The sequence below is a fragment of the Stenella coeruleoalba genome, assembly GCF_951394435.1.
Source record: "Stenella coeruleoalba genome assembly, chromosome: 8".
In the NCBI taxonomy this organism is placed as follows: Eukaryota; Metazoa; Chordata; class Mammalia; order Artiodactyla; family Delphinidae; genus Stenella; species Stenella coeruleoalba.
In genome coordinates, this window is record NC_137154.1 from 11,302,777 (window position 1) to 11,320,418 (window position 17,642).

Genomic DNA, 17,642 nt, shown 5'->3' on the forward strand with positions numbered 1-17,642 from the left:
TCAGGGAGTGGGGAAGTGGCCGGACAGACAGGCAAGGGGGGCGGAGGAAGCCAGAGAGAAGTGATAAGACCGCTAGGGAAGCGGCGTGACATCTGCCATGCGAGCCGGCAGGGGGCAGAGCAAGCAGTATGTCACGTGGAGTGATCGCTACGGGAGCCGAGAGGGTTGCGTGCGGGTAGAGGGGGGTCTTTCCCACCGCCTGAAAGACTGCGTTACTCACAGGAGTCGCGGACTCTTCTTGCCCTGAGCTGGAGACGGGGGCTTCGCGGCCTGGGACTGCTGCCCTGGGGCGTCGGGAGGCCTGGCGCTGGGGCTGCTCCTCCGCCGGCGGGGATACTCGGCCTTCCTCCGGCGGGACACAGCGGCGGCGGCGGCCGCAGCGGCCCGGCCCCGGTCCCGACCTCCCCTCAGCACGCGGCTGCTAGTGGTCCCCCCAGGGGCCGCCGCCGCCGCTTCAGGGGGCTGTTGCTGGGGCTCCTCCGGAGCCGCCTTGGCCGCCGCCGCCTCTCCCCCTTCCTGGTCCTGCTGCTCCGGGGGTCTCGGCTCTTCCGTCTCCCCCGGCATCGGGACTCGTCCGCCCCCCACCCCCTAGTCCCAGGCGGCGGAGGCGGAGGCGGCGGCGGCCGCGGCGCTGCTCCCCCCGCCCCCCGGAGCGACCGGCTCACTCTCACTCGGCGCTCCTCGTTCCCCCCCTCCCCTCCGCCCGGCTCCGAGGGCGCCCCCCCCACCCCCTGCCACTCAAGGCCTTCTACCGCAGGCGGCGCGCGCGCGCCCGCCACAGACGCGCAGCGGACCAATCGGAGAGGAGGAACGGCTTCTTCGCCCCGCCCCCCAAGGTCTCTCACGCAGCGGCGTACCGGTTCCCTCCCCCACCCCTCCCTTCAACCAATCAGGAAACGGCTCCAAGGGAGCGCGCGAGGTTTTCTTCCCCGCGCACCCGTTCTCACCGTTAAACGGCTGTGTCTCGCGACAATGCCAAAATGACCTTTCTCCCCCACCTCCGGAGCTCAATGCGCGCTAAGGGCAGTGGGAGGGGCAGGTCTCGCGAGGAGGTTGGTGGGAAAAAAACGCACCTCTTTCCCCGCCTCGCGCGCACCCTGGAATGGCTGCGCGCGCACCTGCCTCCCTAAGGAGCCGCTAATGCCACAAGGGCTCTTTCTATCCTTCTTCCTTAAGCCGCGGAAGTAGCCTCGGCGTTCTTCTGCCCCCACCCCGATCCCACTTTCCTGTCTGTAGCCTTTCTGTCCCCAGCGCCGCCAGGTCTTGCGGGGAGAAGGGGGAAATTTTTTTGAGCTGTCGCTTCTCCTTTAAGAAAAAAAGCCCCGTCGGCTGCCGGATGAAAGTCTCTGTAAAAATGGCGGCGGTAGGACAGAGGCGGGGTCGTGAGGGCAAGGAGGACCCGCCTTTTGGCGCATGAGCATGGTTAACTTGCCCAGGGGCATCCTGGGAAATGAAGTTCAACTTATTCTACGCCTTAGGAAAAAAGATACGGAGCCAGAGGCGGAGAGGATGCTGGGAGTGTTTGACTGATGCGCGATGGGAAAGGTAGTTTACTCTTTTCGAATTTACTCTTCCGGGGAGGCAGTGTTTCCGGGTTAGGCCTGCGTAGATCTGACCACAATTGTGGGCCCAGTGGCTGGTGGGGTTTGCCTGGCAGGGTTTTCCGTAGTTTCGTACTTGGTGTTGGCGAACCATTTGTAGGGTGGACACGTAATAGCCCTCATCTTTGTCTGGTTAGGTGGCACCTCATCTGGGACCGCTTAGCGTTTATATCTGCAATATTCGTCTTTTGTGTCTGACCCACTAACCTGTGAGCGTCTGGAGGTCAGGGATTGAATCTGGTTCCGTTGGATCCTAGGGGGGCTAGCACAATTCCTACCACTCATTTGATACTTAATAAAAGTTTGTAGAAGTAATTGTAGAATTGCTTTTTTACTAGATGTTGTCGGGGCCGAGGAACTGGTATCGGCTGCTTAACTTGGCTGTGGTCCCTGGGCTGGAAGGAAGGGAGGTGAAGGGTTGTTAGCGTGACCTACCCGGAAAACTGAAGGCCTCCCTCACACTCCCCACCCTGAAACCATCTGCTTCTGCGGTTTTTAAATGTTTCTGCTGCACAGGAAGCATGGTCAGAATAGCAGCTTTGTCAGAAATTACTTTTCTCTCCGCTAGCATGTGAAACTAAATTGCCCTAACGCATCAAACGGGAGTTTCCGTTTGCTTGTCTCCAAGTTGCATTTGGTGATGGCTGTGAGCTTTTTGCGTTGCTTCCTTTTTTCCTTTCATCCATTATAATCGAGGAGCGATTTGCAGGAACAGTTCTTACCCCTGGAAACTAAAGCATCCGGGGTTAAAAATCTCCAACGTAAGTGAATGGAAACAAGATCTCGGAATCCAGTTCTAAATTTCACATTAATCATTTAGTTAAACTGCAGATGGAGTCCAATATCTGCAAGACAAATGCTGAAGAGCATTTTTCCTTCCAGGATTTTGGCTCAGTTACCACTTCAGATTGGGCAAATGTTCGTATTCTCTGTTGAGTGTTTTGCGCTTTCATGCGGGTAACGGCATTTCAGTTGTCAAAACTGTTGAGCATAGTGTGGATGGGAATTTTTCAAACCTATGTTTGCAGTGAGCAGACTATTAGAATGGCACTGACATCCAATGGCTGCTCAAAGTTATGCAGAGATGGGATCTCCTTTACATTAAAAACATTTTTTTAAAGTCTTAGAATCACAATGGAATGGAGAATGAATGATTCCTTTAGATTAACCTTAAAAAGACCACTGTGTTGTAGAGGAAAGGTTACAGGCTTTGAAGTTAAATCTGTTATAGTAAGTAACAAAGCCACTTACTAATTATATCATCTTTAGCCAGTTTCTATTCTTTGTATCTATTTCACCACTGGTAAAAATGGGGATAATATCTATTTCACAGGACCGTAATTTTAGTTCTTTATGTGCTGCCTTCTCATAGTAGGCCTTTTGTAATTGTTTTGTTTTATTCAAGGTGAATAAAATCACAGTGGTTAAAAAAAAAGTGAAAGTTAACCTCAGTGTCACTTTTTAGAGAAACTAAGACAATATAACTAGGCAGGAATTGTGCTTAATCGAGAATGTCTGCAGCTTAGAACCTGGTGTCTTAAATCTTCCAGTTTCATTCTTCATGACCCCTATAGTTGTTTGCATTTTGAACCACTGAAATAAACTTGGCCCTGAGAATCCAAATATGAACCTGGTCCTGAGAATCCTGTTCTGCCTTTTTTTTTTTTAATCTTTTTATTTTTTATTGGAGTATAGTTGATTAACAATGTTGTATTAGTTTCAGGTATATACCAAAGTGATTCAGTTATACATATACATGTATCTATTCTTTTTCAAATTCTTTTCCCAATTAGGTTGTTACAGAATATTGAGCAGAGTTCCCTGTGCTGTACAGTAGGTCCTTGTTGGTTATCCATTTTAAATATAGCAGTGTGTCCATCCCACACTCCCTAACTATCCCTCCCCACCACTACCCCTCTGGTAACCATAAATTCAGTTCTCTAAGTCTGTGAGTCTGCTTCTATTTTATAAATAAGTTCATTTGTATCTCTTTTTTTTTTTTCTGCCTTTAATGGGTTGATGATCTATTCAGAAAACCAGGTAAGCACAATTTCTGGATAATTAAGCAAAATGAATTGGGTGCTAGTTAACTCTGATGGAAATTTTATGAAGGAGATTGTGCTTCCGTGGTCCCTCAGGGGAAAAAAAAATCAGATTCCATCATGCACAGTTACAGCAGGATACCCACACTGGGCAAAAACACAAGTGCAAATCTGCCATTCCCATGAATTCAAAATGAATCCAGGCACATAGTAGGTTCTCAAATTTTTCAAAACTAGTTTTGATTCTTATCACCCTGGCCAATGCACAGCCAGAACTCAAATCCAATTACTCACCTTTTATGTCAGGCTCATTTTTTAAAACTCTGACCTACAAAAAAGAAAAAAAAAAAAAAGAAAGAAAGAAACTCACCAAATCAAATCAAAAGAGAGGAAGTGCTAAGCAAATACAGGAACCAAAAAGGGTTATAGAGGCTGCTTCACGCTGGCTCATTCAGTTCCTTTGCGGTCCTCTTCTTCAACACATGCCAAAACAGTTCTTCACAACCTGTGGTACCAGAGCATCTTGGGTGTGTGACGATGGAAGAGTTGGGTGAGTGAGGAGCTTCTTGGAGGAGAAACTCTGAGGGAATGAAGACTTGGCTGCCATCTCCATGTGTGGTGGGGTATACTTCTAGCCAGATGGAGGATAGTGTTGGAAAATTTTATTTTCACTTCTTTCCTGACCTCAGGCCAACCAAGAGTGAAGCATGAGGAACTATGTTATTTTGGGGAACTATGGGTTTGCTGTTTGCAGAGGCACAATAGGCAGAGAATTTGGTGCTAACCACAGAGTAAACGCTGCACAAATACTTTGGGGCTGAATTGTGATTGAAATTGTCATTTTATTATGAGCATTTTGCCTCTTGGGGGCTGCTGGAGATCATAGGGTGATCACAGAGTTGGCAAGTTCAGAGATGTGATTTGGGGGGAAAAAGAAAGAAAAAGGAGGGGGGTTAAAGTGTGTTCTGAGAAGAAATAGAATAGAAGTACAAGAATGAGGGATTCGCAAAGGTTGGAGAAAGGCCAGAGCAGTTTCATTTGTTCCATGGTTTAGTATTAAATAAGATACAGCACTATTACTCCAGTGCTTTCACTGCTAAGATGTTTATTGAGAGCAATTCTGAAGGAACAGATTACCATGGCCTGCAAATATGATACCTCCTTCCACTCCAAAGCAATTGAAACCAGCAGTGAAGCCATTGACCACACTGCTCAGAGAGATCCCTGATTTCAAACCTTTGGAGTAATGTAAGGTCTGTCATTCTTGGGACTCATTCCATATCTTTTGCCAACTTTTGTTGCTGTCATCCTTACTAACACTGAGTCACCTTTACCCAATGTTCACGCTGCATAATTACACGGTGTCCTGGGTTTTTGTATGTTTGGGGTATGTCAAAAGTGCCAATGACAACAATAAAAAACATCTTGCATGTTGTCTTTATAAAAAAAATGTATTTTGAGGGCTTCCCTGGTGGCGCAGTGGTTGAGAGTCCGCCTGCCGATGCGGGGGACACGGGGTCGTGCCCCAGTCCGGGAGGATCCCACCTGCCGCGGAGCAGCTGGGCGCGTGAGCCATGGCCGCTGAGCCTGCGCGTCCGGAGCCTGTGCTCCGCAGCGGGAGAGGCCACAACAGTGAGAGGCCCGCGTACCACAAAAAAAAAAAAAAAAAAAAAGTATTTTGAGAGCTGGAGGAGTAGAGGAAGGAAGGAAGGCAAATTACAGGAGGGAAGAGATGTTAATGAGAAGGAGAAGGGTATTTAATGTTTAATAAATATTGAACTGTTTTGGAGATAAAGTCTGTTTTGATAGTTGGAGTAGAATATATTTTGGATTTGGGGTAGACTCCCAGTTCTTATCCTGTGTGAAGGTTGGAGAAGTTCACATTTCTGTACAAGTTCCTCCAGAGTCCAGTTCTGCTTTTTTATTTTAGGGCTACCTCATGGCTTTAATGTAGGTAATCGGCAAGGGGAGTAATGCTTATTCAGTGTAGCTTATTAAGCTACATTTGTACATATGTTAATCATTTTAGTGTTCCAAGCAACCTTCTGAGATAGGTTTTATCCACTGTTTTTTTTCAAATGAAAAAACTAAGAAAAACAAAATAACTTGTTCAGTGTCACTCTTAGGAGCATCTGACACCAAAACCGATTAAGTGACAAGGTGTTCTCCCATTTTAGCAGTTTGTTGGCTCTGGTGTTCCAGCCAATAGGATAACCCAGATAATTTAATATTTTTTTAAAAAGTAGATTTGTGCAGTTTTGCATTTCCTCAGCAGGATGAATGGTAGAGAAATTTGGTCCAGGAATGTGGAAAGTACCAAGTGGTCTGGAAGGTAACATTCATGTATGTTATCCAGGTGGCTAAACATCATTAGGCTGTTAATAGCTACACCTCAATCGCTTCTTCAAATTGTCATCGGCTCAATAACCACCCAAAAGACTTAGGGTGGGTGTTTCCTCTCCAATGTGGAGAAATAGCATGGAGGACAAGTCAGCCCAGGCGGGCCAATATTTCCTCTCTGCAGTACTGCCCCCAAGGTTAGTAGTTTATATCCACCCAGAAAGTCTTACTTAAACCCTCATTACATGGGGATGCTAGATAAAGGGGAAGCGGGAGCAGACTCTGGCTCTGAGTGAAGTCGTTACAGTCTAGTGAGACCTTCAAGACACCTCACTTACTTCCCTTCCTGTGAATGTTGACACTGTTTGACTTCCACAGATGAGGCGCTATGAAAATGGACTGCAGCGTGTTCAGTCTGATACCCCCTACCCTGCACCAGTAATCCCATATTTGTCATGCTGAAATTAGGCATCTTCAAATCACAGCATCTGGCCAAAAGGGAGATAATCTCGGGGTGTTGGTGATATGTACACTCATAGGAAACAGGAAGAGAAAGGCCTGTTAACTCATGACCCAGAAAGGAGTTTTAGTAACTCTGGTTAGCTGGCGCTTCTAAGGGTAACCTTCTACTCCTAATGGTATTGTTTGCTTCTCTTGCAGAGGGTCTTCCCTCTCCCCTCATCTTTATTGTAAATGCCTTTTTTTTTTTTTTAAGATTAAATTTTATTCATTTTTGGCTGCGTTGGGTCTTCGTTGCTGTGCTCAGGCTTTCTCTGGTTGTGGCTAGAGGGGGCTACTCTTAGTTGCGGTGCGTGGGCTCTAGGCACGCAGGCTCAGTAGTTGTGGTGCACAGGCTTAGTTGCTCCGCGGCATGTGGGATCTTCCTGGACTAGGGATCGAACCCGTGTCTCCTGCATTGGCAGGCAGATTCTTATCTGCTGCGCCACCAGGGAAGTCCCAATTTTTTATTTTGAATCCAAGAGGAACCATGACTTCTGTTTGGAGCAAAGCTTAAGAAATAGAAAAGAAAGAAGCTATATCTTAATAAAGGGCTATAGAATAAAAATTTGGAACTCAGAGATTTGGCATTCAGTTTGGCTAGTAAAGTCCTGAGAGAAAAAGTTTTACTTTCTATTTCTACCTTACTTTTTCTTTTCTTTTCTCTTCTTTTTAAAAACCTTTTATTATAGAGAATTTTAAAATTTACAGAAGGAAAGAAAATAGTTAAAGAGATCTGATGTACCCATCAATCACCTTAAACAATTATCAACTCTTGGTTAATCTTATTTCATGTATACATCCACCCATGCCTTCCATTCCTAGATTATTTTAAAGTGATTTCACACATTGTATCATTTCATATGTAAATATTTCAGCATAAATATATATATATACACATTTATACAAATAACCATAATACCATTATCATATCCATAATATCCTTAATAGTAATTTCTTAATGTCATGAAATACCATTATCACACCCAAAATATTAACAGAAATTACTTAATATTATCAAATATCCTATCACAACTAAAATAAGTTAACAGTACTTACTACTTATTGAATTTTCAGTCACTGTTCAGTATTACTAATTGTTTCTTTCTTTGTTTGGATTTTGCTTGTTTATTTAAGAATCATACATTGAAATCGGTTGTAAGTCTCTTATGTCTCTTTTAACCTATTGGTTCCCCCTCTATCTCTTCTTTTCCATTACAGTTTATTTGTTGAAGGATCATTTGCCCTGAAGAGTTTAGCTCAGTTTGCTTATCTCTAAAATGGTGCATAAAATTCATTATATTTGTGAGCTAGATTCTTGAGAAAGATCTGTAGAGGATTTCATTTGTAAGAAATGTTTAGATCTTTTCTTATGCCATTAAGAAATACCCATCCCCGAATATCTGAAATAAAATCTTTTTTTTAATGACCTGTAAAGTTCATTTTCCTCAGCTGAAGACTTTAGAGCTAGGCAGATTCTTAGAAATAATATAATCCAGTGTTTTGCAAAGTTGAAAAACTGCAATCTGTGGTAAGATATCCACTGGAGATCTACTAGTGGGTCTCGATCCGCAATTTAAAAAAATACTGTTGTGATACAACTGCTTTATTATGTAGACGAGGAGACAGCTTCAGAAAGGAAAGTGTCGTGCCAAGATGATCCAGAGAATCCACATGGGAATGGGGTCTGGAAGTTTTGACTTGCAGGGGCCAGGGATCAGGTAGCCCAGGATAAGCCGGGTTCTGCACTCAGTAGCAGTGTGGCCTTAAACAAGGTATTTGTCTCTTTCTTAATCTACAAAATAAGGACAATGCTATCACTTGCCTCAAAGCATGAGGATGACTAAATATATAAATATATAATTAAATATATAAGAAGTATATACAGTCCTGAGCACAATGCCTGTCCTGTGTTAATTTTATTATTAATATTAATTTCCTCAAAACAGAAAGGTAACAGTGTAATACTCATACAATAAAGTCCATTGGTTTTTCCCAAGAAAACTACGAGAGAAACAAATCTCAGCTGTTTGGATTGCAGCATCTTGCTTGACTTTGCAACATCTGTTTCCCCTCTAATCCCTTTTTTTCCCCACACCTTAAATGACAGAATACTTATACTTTGCTTGGAGAATTTTGTTATGTGCTGGGATATAAGAAAAAAAATTATCAGGATTAAGAATAAGTTTTACTGTACAGGTATGTTTTGGAAAACTGTAATGTAATTGCATATATTTTTCAATTGGGAAAAAATATGTAGCATTTACATTTTTCTAATTGGAGATCTTCATGGGTGATCCACTCTAAATAAATGATAAAAATGAATATGCTGCAATATAAAAAGTCAAATTGTACAATAAGACTATGAAATTGAATGCAACCATAGGAAATAAGAAGCAGGCTACAGTATGCAGAGGGCATTAAACATCTCCTGGTAGAATAGACCATATTCTTGAAGTCAAATAAGGAGTAAGGGAGGATGTTTGAATTTAGCCTTCTCTTAAGACCCAAGAGAAGAGGGAGATGAATGGAGGCACAGTGGGGCTATTTAAGAGGATAATTTTTCCAGAAAACGTACATATTCTATGTCATGATTCCCTTGTATCTTTTGATATAGATGCCTTGTTGGAGGAACTGGAATACTCCACCCTCCAGGAGAGTGATGAATACTCCAACACAGCTTCTCCTCCCCTGGATCAGCATTCCAGAAAGGAGAGTAACCATGCTGAGACCTCAAGTGCCCCTTCCATTCCGGATGACTCAAGTCCCTTTCCGGTAACTTTTCATTTATTGGAGTACCTTGAATATAGATATTTGAGTGCATTTCTGGAAATTAACTGTATCTTACATAAAATGATGCAAAAGGAAAATCATATATCCAAGAAAGAGAGAAGAATTACTCAATGATAAGTTAAAGGTGGTGGTTTTCAGAAAGAAGAGGAGAATGGAGAAAAATCATCATAAAAGAATAAACCTTTGAGAACTTTTTTTTTTTTTCCTGAGGGCCTGGTAACAGGCAGAGTATTCCTTAATTCACTTGGGATATTCTGATATCACCATCTGGGTATCAGAGATGCATGTTGCAGTTTGACTGGACTGGCACTCAGTAAGGCCAGAGGTCACCTGGGCAAGGCCAGGCAGCAGCTCAGCCAGATCTTCTCAGGATTTTTTAGGATACCCACTTTCCAGCTCTTATTTTCTGCTGAATATATTAAGAAATTCAATTAGTATATCTAGAGATGACGAAGCTCTAGGGAACCATCACAAACAAACTAAACTTATAAAAGATTATGTATAAAACCCCCCCAGAAATCCAATTTATTAATTTCTGGTTAGAGTTTAAACTATCAAGTAGAACAGATACTAGTATTTGCTGATATATGTATTCCCTTCCTATGGATAAGTCTACATGCATCTACTTTATGATTAGAAGGTTACTTGATGAGAATGGATTAGTGTAAGAGGAATTAAGTAGGTGCTCTTCATAGCTGGTGTTTCTCAACTATGATATTCTGATTCATCCTTGTACACTAAAGGAAATCACTAGTAGCACAGACTTGAAATTTGAGCCTATGGGTAGGTTTCCATTTTAACTGTTCTTCCTTCCAGCTACATACATACGGTTTTAAGGACACACATTTATCTCTCTACTAGGGAGCTATTGTCTTCGTTCTCACCGTGAGATTATAGCCATAGATCCCTAACTGATCCCCTATCCTGACCGCCCCCCTGCAATTTATTCTCCAAAAAGCAGCCAGGATAATCCTGTAAAACTTAAATCAGATCATCTTATTCTTCTACTCAGAACCCCAAGATGAATTCTCATCTCATTTGGAATAAAAGCCACAGTCTTTACACTGACTTTATGGGGTGACCTACGTCTTGGTTCCCTTGGAGGAGCCTGGGTTTATGCTTATTTTCTTGACATCCTGTTACTGACTTTACCTTTTACCCCAGATTTTCCATTTTTTGTGTGTGTGAAATCTTTAAAATTAGTATTTGCATTAAAGTAAACCAGCGTGGATTACTAGACCTCCATTTGGTTCTTCTGGCTTCTCTCACAGTCTCCTGTAGTAGCATATAAAACACACGGGCAGTGAACAGAGTTCTTATTTTATTGTAGCTGGATCTAAAAGACTAATGACCACTTGTCTCTCATTTCCTGATCTTGAGAAGACAAAATGTAACTGACAGCTCCCTTTGAAGGATAATACGCAAGGTGCTGGCCGTTGAGTTCAAGCACAGCCGTCAGGGGCAGCTAACTCCTCTGGTCTCAGGTGGTGGCAGGAAAAACCTTGAGGTTTTTTTTTTTCCCCTGATGGCCACTTGGTATAGCACCACTCATGCTGTGCTGTGGTCCATGTGGTGGTCTGTGAGATGCAGGGAGCCTCTTCAGGGTCAGAAAGAAATATGGGAAATTGTGACTTAAGGTCATAGAAGTTGTGTCTGGGAAATAGAGGCTGAGCATTCTTGCCATAGAGTACAGTATAATCTAAATGTTCTTGTTAAATCAGTTTTGTCACTAATTGTATATTAAAGCTATAACTGTTAGTTTTATTATTTGGTAATGCTTTTAAATTTTGCAACAAACCAAACCAAAAACCAAACCAAACCAAAACCAAAACTGCACGTTTAATTGTCTCAAGAAACTTGGCTCAAACCAAAACCAAAACTGCACGTTTAATTGTCTCAAGAAACTTGATGATGGGACTTCCCTGGTGGTGCAGTAGTTTAGACTCTGCACTCCCAATGCAGGGGGCCTGGGTTCGACCCCTGGTCAGGGAACTAGATCCCACATGCATGCCGCAACTAAGAGCTCGCGTGCTGCAACTCAGGAGCCCATCTGCCGCAACTAAGACCCAGAGCAACCAAATTAAAAAAAATAATAAAATAAAATAAAGTTGACAATGGATGTGTAATCTAAGTATTTGTTAACGTTTACCATCCACTGTGGGGGGAATAGAATTATCACTGTCCATTTGAAAACCACAGACACAACTATGGGGAAGAAGCATCAGGATCTACTTCAAAAATTAATGTCTAATTTAAGAAGAATGGGCCAGCAGATGATAATTCAATATGTGAAGCTGCAGGAGGTATGTTTACATGTCATTGAAAAGCACACCTTTCCATTTGGATCAAATTACTCTTCTAAATTAAATTTGCTCATTTTCAATTCCAAGTTTTCTTGTGCTTGTAAGTAAAGTGAATTAGTGATGATTAATTAATTGATTCCCTTTGCAAGCCATCAAATAATACCAGATTAAAAATAATAATAATAATACCAGATTAAATCAATTAGAGACCTCAATTAGAAAATTTAATTTCAAAATGGTTTAATTTTTACATCCAATTCAAAGAATCAAAGCAAAATATTTAGAAGTTCATTCTTTTGTCTAAAATGAGATTGTTAATGCCATTGTAAATTTAGTTGAAAAGTTCAAGAATGGAGATAAAATGTTGTTTTGGGCGGGTGATAATACTAATACAGATTTTGGTGGAGCAGAGCAGAGTGGTAAAATCAATGTTCTTACATACTTAAAAGCCTATGGAGCAGATATGTACTTGGAATTGGTTGTGATATGCACAAAATTCATGACTGCATCCAAATAAGCTTTAGTATCCCACCAATCAAGATAGAAACTGCAATTGTTAAAATTTACAAATTATATATGTATGTATATTTGTACACAATCAGAGTATATATATAGCTCATCTACAAAACTTTTGTGACAGAAGCTCTTGTTGAATGTAAAAATATATTAGTGTGGTTGTATGTATTTTCTCTCTTCATTGCCTGTGAGCCTGAGCCTTTGAAAAACCACTTTGTAAAGCAGCCTAAATTTAGGCCACATTATGTGCAAAATCAGTTGGAAATATTTAATCAAATTATTCAATGAATGTAGCATGAAAAGTCAGCTTTTGAAGTTTTTAACAAGTTGCAATTATGTGAAACAAAGCTTACAGAAAGGAAGAAGCTCACATTTCTCCCTACAAAAGCCTGGGAGGAATTCAACAAATCAAAAGATGAGAGTTCAAATGGTTTAATTACCTAACTTGAAAATCGTGCTTTGGAAACATCTTGACTTTGATGGACCTCCTGATCTTAATTGGATAAATTTATATTCCCACCAGAATGGGATGAAATTGTAAAGGCCTGTGATTTTGCAGTATCTACATTTGATGAAGTGTTAAAAGGCATCACAAATAGAGACAAGTTAAGAGCTCTGTCCTGTAAAAATATTATTGAAGAAAGGTGGGCCGAATGGAGGCAGAAATACAGCACATGTGAAAATATTGGAGCTGAAATAATTACACATTTTAATATAAAAAATAGAATTCAGAGTATCTTCCATTTAGCAGAATCTGCTCTGAACTTATAGGTTCATCAGCATCTGGAGAGAGAGTATTTTCTCAGTTGAAACTATTATGGGCTATGGAGAAGCAGTGTTAACAATTTCAAATATACTAACCATAAAATGAAGCTTTGTAGAGGATTGCAATTTTATAAAAAATATAAAAATAAATAAGATCATATTGAAAAGAAAGACATTTTTCAGAAAAATTTTCACATCACAATGTTAAAGGCAACAATGGCTAAGTAGCCAATTAAGGTATATATAAATATATCTATATCTCAAGAATAATTATTTACTTATGCTATTTTTAAATGTTTCAATAATCAATATGAAAGGTTTAAAATTTTTTGGCTTTCATGTTCATAGCTGTGTGTCATTTAAAAATATTCTAGAAAATTTTATTTTGAATAGAATTAGTTTATTGGTTCACCAATATAATAAAATAAAATTTTTGGTCCATAAATACATATTTAAAAAAATTAATGTAATATTAATTATTTTTTAGTCCCCTCTTTCACTCTCACAGGTGTCCCAGTTTGAATAATGAATTATATGGTCACCCTACTTGCATGACTTGGCCCCTTATACTCTTTGCCCCTATCTCACTGGTTCACTCGCCTCCTATCTGTTCCATAGATGCTGCAGGGTGCTGTCTATCTGGATCATGTTACCCTTGATATCTGCATGCTTCCCTCACCCCCTATAAGCCCTTGTCCAAGTGCCCCTTTCTCAGTGAGTCCTTCCCCAACCAATATATTTATAAATGCCATCCCTCCCCCATTTCTTATCTCCTACCCTTCATTAATTTTTATTATTTTTTTATATTAATTTATTATGTTTCTCACCACCATAATGTAAGGCTCAGGAACCATTTCTGTTCCTTTGTTTTGTTTTGTTTGTTGACTCCTGCATCCCCAGCCCTGGCACATGACAGGCACTCAATAAATATTTGTTCGTGAAATAAACTACTGGCCAACTACCCTTTAGAGTCACTCATTATTTCTTCTGGTATGTTAAACTTAATTGTGTTATAGTCTTCCCCTAGACACCATCCTGTCTAGTTAAAGGGGCTTTGCTCTGACTCATTTTGTTTGTTTTATGGTTCTTTTCTAAGTACCATGACTTCTCTATGTCAGTGCTTTTAGGGCAAGGAGGGGGACACCGTATTTGTTCACATGCCAGCTACTGTGCTTAGAATTTGACCTTTCTCTGTGGGATGACTGGTACTCCTCTGCCTTGTGAAAGGAGATTTCAGAGATAGGCTAGTTATCGTCCCCTTTAGAAGCTAAAAACATCTTCTAACTCTGGGTGTAGATAAGTACCAACATTTTTTTTTTATTTAAAGAATTATTTTATTGAGGTATAGTTGATTTACAATGTTGTGTTAATTTCTGCTGTACAGCAAAGTGATTCAGTTATACATATATATACGTATTCTTTTTTGTATTCTTTTCCATTATGGTTTATCACAGTATATATATTTATTTATTTATTTATTTATTTATTTTTTTTGTGGTACGCGGGCCTCTCACTGTTGTGGCCTCTCCCGTTGCTCCGGACGCGCAGACCTAGCGGCCATGGCTCACGGGCCTAGCTGCTCCACGACATGTGGGATCTTCCCGGACCGGGGCACGAACCCATGTCCCCTGCATCGGCAGGCAGACTCTCAACCACTGCGCCACCAGGGAAGCCCCACAGTATATTTTTTTTAACATCTTTATTGGAGTATAATTGCTTTACAGTGGTGTGTTAGTATCACAGGGTATTGAATATAGTTCTCTGTGCTATACAGTAGGACCTTGTTGTTTATCCAGCATCCAACAGAAATTCATTCTTTCTTCTCTTTCACTTATATGTCTTAGGTGCAGCTCGTGTATGCTACCAAAATCCAGGAGCCCCATGTCCACAGGTATTTTTTAAATTAAATATTTAAAAAATTAAATTTATTAGATAATTGTTATCACCTGTGTTTGGACCATAATTTGCTTTGTAGGTGTTTATTATTAGAATTCCTACTACCCTCCCCCTCTTTCCATGATCTGTGAGCGGAGGTGGATTTCTGCCCAGCTGACCTGGCACTTTCTCAAGGAGCCTGGCTTTTAGATGGGTTGTCCAGCCTGGTGGGCTCTGCTATTTCCTTTACCACCTGAAAAAGTGTAAATAGTCCAAGTCACCACAGACGTTTTGGCCCAGCCATTTCAGATATCATGCTTCAGTTCACAAAAGAGAAAACACCTAAAGAAATTTCAGCAGGATGCCGACAAAATCAGACCTAGGATCAGGGCTGCACTAAAACAGTGTGTCTCCATGGAAGATTAATGAATATATACTTCTTTCCATATTTGCTCAAAATGTATTTAGTGATGGAGGGATTTCCTTTTAATAAAAGTTACATATTGAAACAGATCCACTTACTAAATTATCTCTTCTGGCCAAGGCAGAATTGACAGTCTAAAAAAATTAAAAGGCCACTTTTCCTGTCTCTCTTCAGTTATAGCTTGCAATTTTTTAACAAAAGTGAGACAGCATTCTGGGAAACAAAGGGTTGAAAATGTAGATAGTAAAGGTCCATGCTTGGTGAAGAGTACTACACCACATATTACTTGGTTTCAGAATTGCAACCAATAGTGCACACACGGTGTAAAAATAAGGGAAGGACCTGTGCTATCTTTTGAAGTCTTTTTACAACTCCTCACTTTAAGTCACTTTCTACTTTGATGGGAGTGAAGCCAGTTTACTAATACGTATGCCAGCTTATTCCAGTTCTAGGAAGCTGCCTGGTGGGCCTGTCTCATAGGCCTTCCTGTCTCTCCCTCTTGTAAAAAAATGAAAACAAAGCAAAACAACAACAACAATAAAACAGTACCTGGTACAAAATAGGCTCTCAGTTAATATTGATTTTTTTTTAATTGAGAAAACCAAGACTTTAATGGAAATACTAATAAACACAGGAACGTATACGATGAGAACCAGCCCAACCAACAGCCATTTTCCTGTGTATCTGGCATTGTGATCAGTTGATGGCATGCCAATGGTAACTTATTGACACCCCCTCCTCTGTGGTACAAATCTGTGATCTATTTCCCATCAGACCCCTTTCTCCCTCTTCTCTTGCTCTGCTCTGTACTCCAGGGGAGCTGAACCCTGCAGGTTGGGTTTTCCAGGCTCCAGGGTCTGTAGGCTTTTACTGGTTTCAACCAATGGGAGGCACTGTGGAGAGACTGGAGGGTGAAAGGCAGGGAAATTTAGGGCCTTTGCTCCCCCAATCTCTCTCTCCACAGTGTCTCTGTCAGCAGTTATATCTACTTTTATGGCTTCAGCTGGAGAAAAACAGGCCTGCTGTGGTTCCAGTTTATGTCTGTTAACCTGGACTCCTGGGCTCTGGTAACTTTGCCTCTTTGCTTTGTCCCTTTGGCCTCATGGCTTCCTGCTGTAGCTAATCTCTGGGTTCCCTCAATTTTTCTGTTTGCTTCTTAGCTCTCCCATCACCTGTGTAATCAAATTTCTGGATTAACTTCCTTCTTCTTACTCCTAGTGTTTGTATTTTCCTGAGTGGACCTTGATCGATGTACTTAACCATTACTGAGTGATACTTATTGTGTAGATCTGAGTGGGAGAGTGATATGAAATCCAGGTGGCCTAGTAAATATGTAATGGACTGATGCAAACCCGAGGCTGGTATAATTCAGAGCCAGCAAGGCTCACGTGTACAGATGAAGCATGAGCCACAGAAACAAGATTCCTGCATTGTTTCCAGCATTTCCTCTGGCTTGCTTAAATTAACCAAACATTAGTTTCAACTTTAAAAGTACCAATACCTTGAAATACTAGTCATGAATATAACAATATGATAGTATTTAGAAATGTATCTTTTATATGAACAGAAAGAATTTTGGTAAGAATAGGGAGGGAGACTTCATAAAAATATTGCAGAGGAATGAATGGGGAAAAAAATTGAAGCCCCTCACTTGAGAAGTCTGGATTTTTTTAAATGCATCTCTTGTATTTGTATTATTAAAACCTCTGAGTAATGAAGTTGTTGCTGATGGCATGCTAAGCGTGCTAAGTTTGGTGGGTTGTTAGCTAAGCTTCTTGGTTAATGTTGATTGCAAACATTATTCCAGAGTCAGTTACCTATATAACCCAGTGATTCCACTTCTCAGAGCGTACTCTATGGAAATAAATATCAAATATTTATGTAGCAGTGTTGATTATAACAGTGCAAATCAGAAGCAATCTAGGTGTCTAACAATAAGTGATTGAGTTAATAAATTATGACACATTATGCATTTGGAAACTATATAGCCTTTATATATCATTTAAAAAGATAATTTAGTGATAGAAAACACAAGCTTCACAGTCTGCAGGCCCAAACTCTGTTATTTGCCATCTGTATTGGGTAGAGCAAAGTTTTTAACTTCTCTAGGCCCCAGTTTTTTCATCTGGGAGTGATAAAACTTACCTTTAAGGTTTTTATGAGGATTTAAAGAGAACATGTGTAAAACCCTTTACAGAGTGCCTGGTGTAGTATACACACTCAATAAATGTTAACTATTACGTTTGCAAAGATAAGAATGTGCATAAGGATATGGAAAAATGTTAACTTTAAAACATGAAAAAAACAGTAATATTCAAATTTTCTAAAATCATACACAATCACAGAAGAGTGTAAAAGTATAAGCCAGTATGGGGAGGGGGAAGGGTAAACTGTGACAAAGCGAGAGAGAGGCATGGACATATATACACTACCAAATGTAAGGTAGATAGCTAGTGGGAAGCAGCCGCATAGCACAGGGAGATCA

General features: G+C 40.8%; 2 protein-coding genes across 10 annotated transcripts in view; one reads left to right on the forward strand and one right to left on the reverse strand.

The window, feature by feature from the left end:
- The window catches only part of ZFP91 (ZFP91 zinc finger protein, atypical E3 ubiquitin ligase), a 30,869-nt gene extending 30,210 nt beyond the window's left edge, over positions 1-659 (reverse strand). For both annotated transcript variants that reach the window (XM_079930062.1, XM_079930061.1), the window contains exon 1: positions 221-659. In XM_079930062.1, the coding sequence (XP_079786188.1) occupies positions 221-564 (344 nt within the window). In that variant the 5' untranslated portion in view covers positions 565-659. The remainder of the gene's footprint in view (positions 1-220) is intronic.
- Positions 1-17,642, forward strand: part of LPXN (leupaxin) — a 42,953-nt gene that overhangs the window by 243 nt on the left and 25,068 nt on the right. The window contains exons 1-4 of one of the 8 annotated variants that reach the window (XM_079930064.1): positions 693-836; positions 1,479-1,545; positions 9,099-9,256; positions 14,703-14,749. In XM_079930064.1, coding sequence (XP_079786190.1) covers positions 1,530-1,545; positions 9,099-9,256; positions 14,703-14,749 — 221 coding nt within the window. In that variant the 5' untranslated portion in view covers positions 693-836; positions 1,479-1,529. Of the gene's footprint in view, positions 1-667; positions 837-1,478; positions 1,546-3,692; positions 4,194-9,098; positions 9,257-14,702; positions 14,750-17,642 lie in introns of those variants that run through there. The other 7 variants (XM_079930065.1, XM_079930067.1, XM_079930066.1 and 4 more) reach the window with 7 other exon arrangements.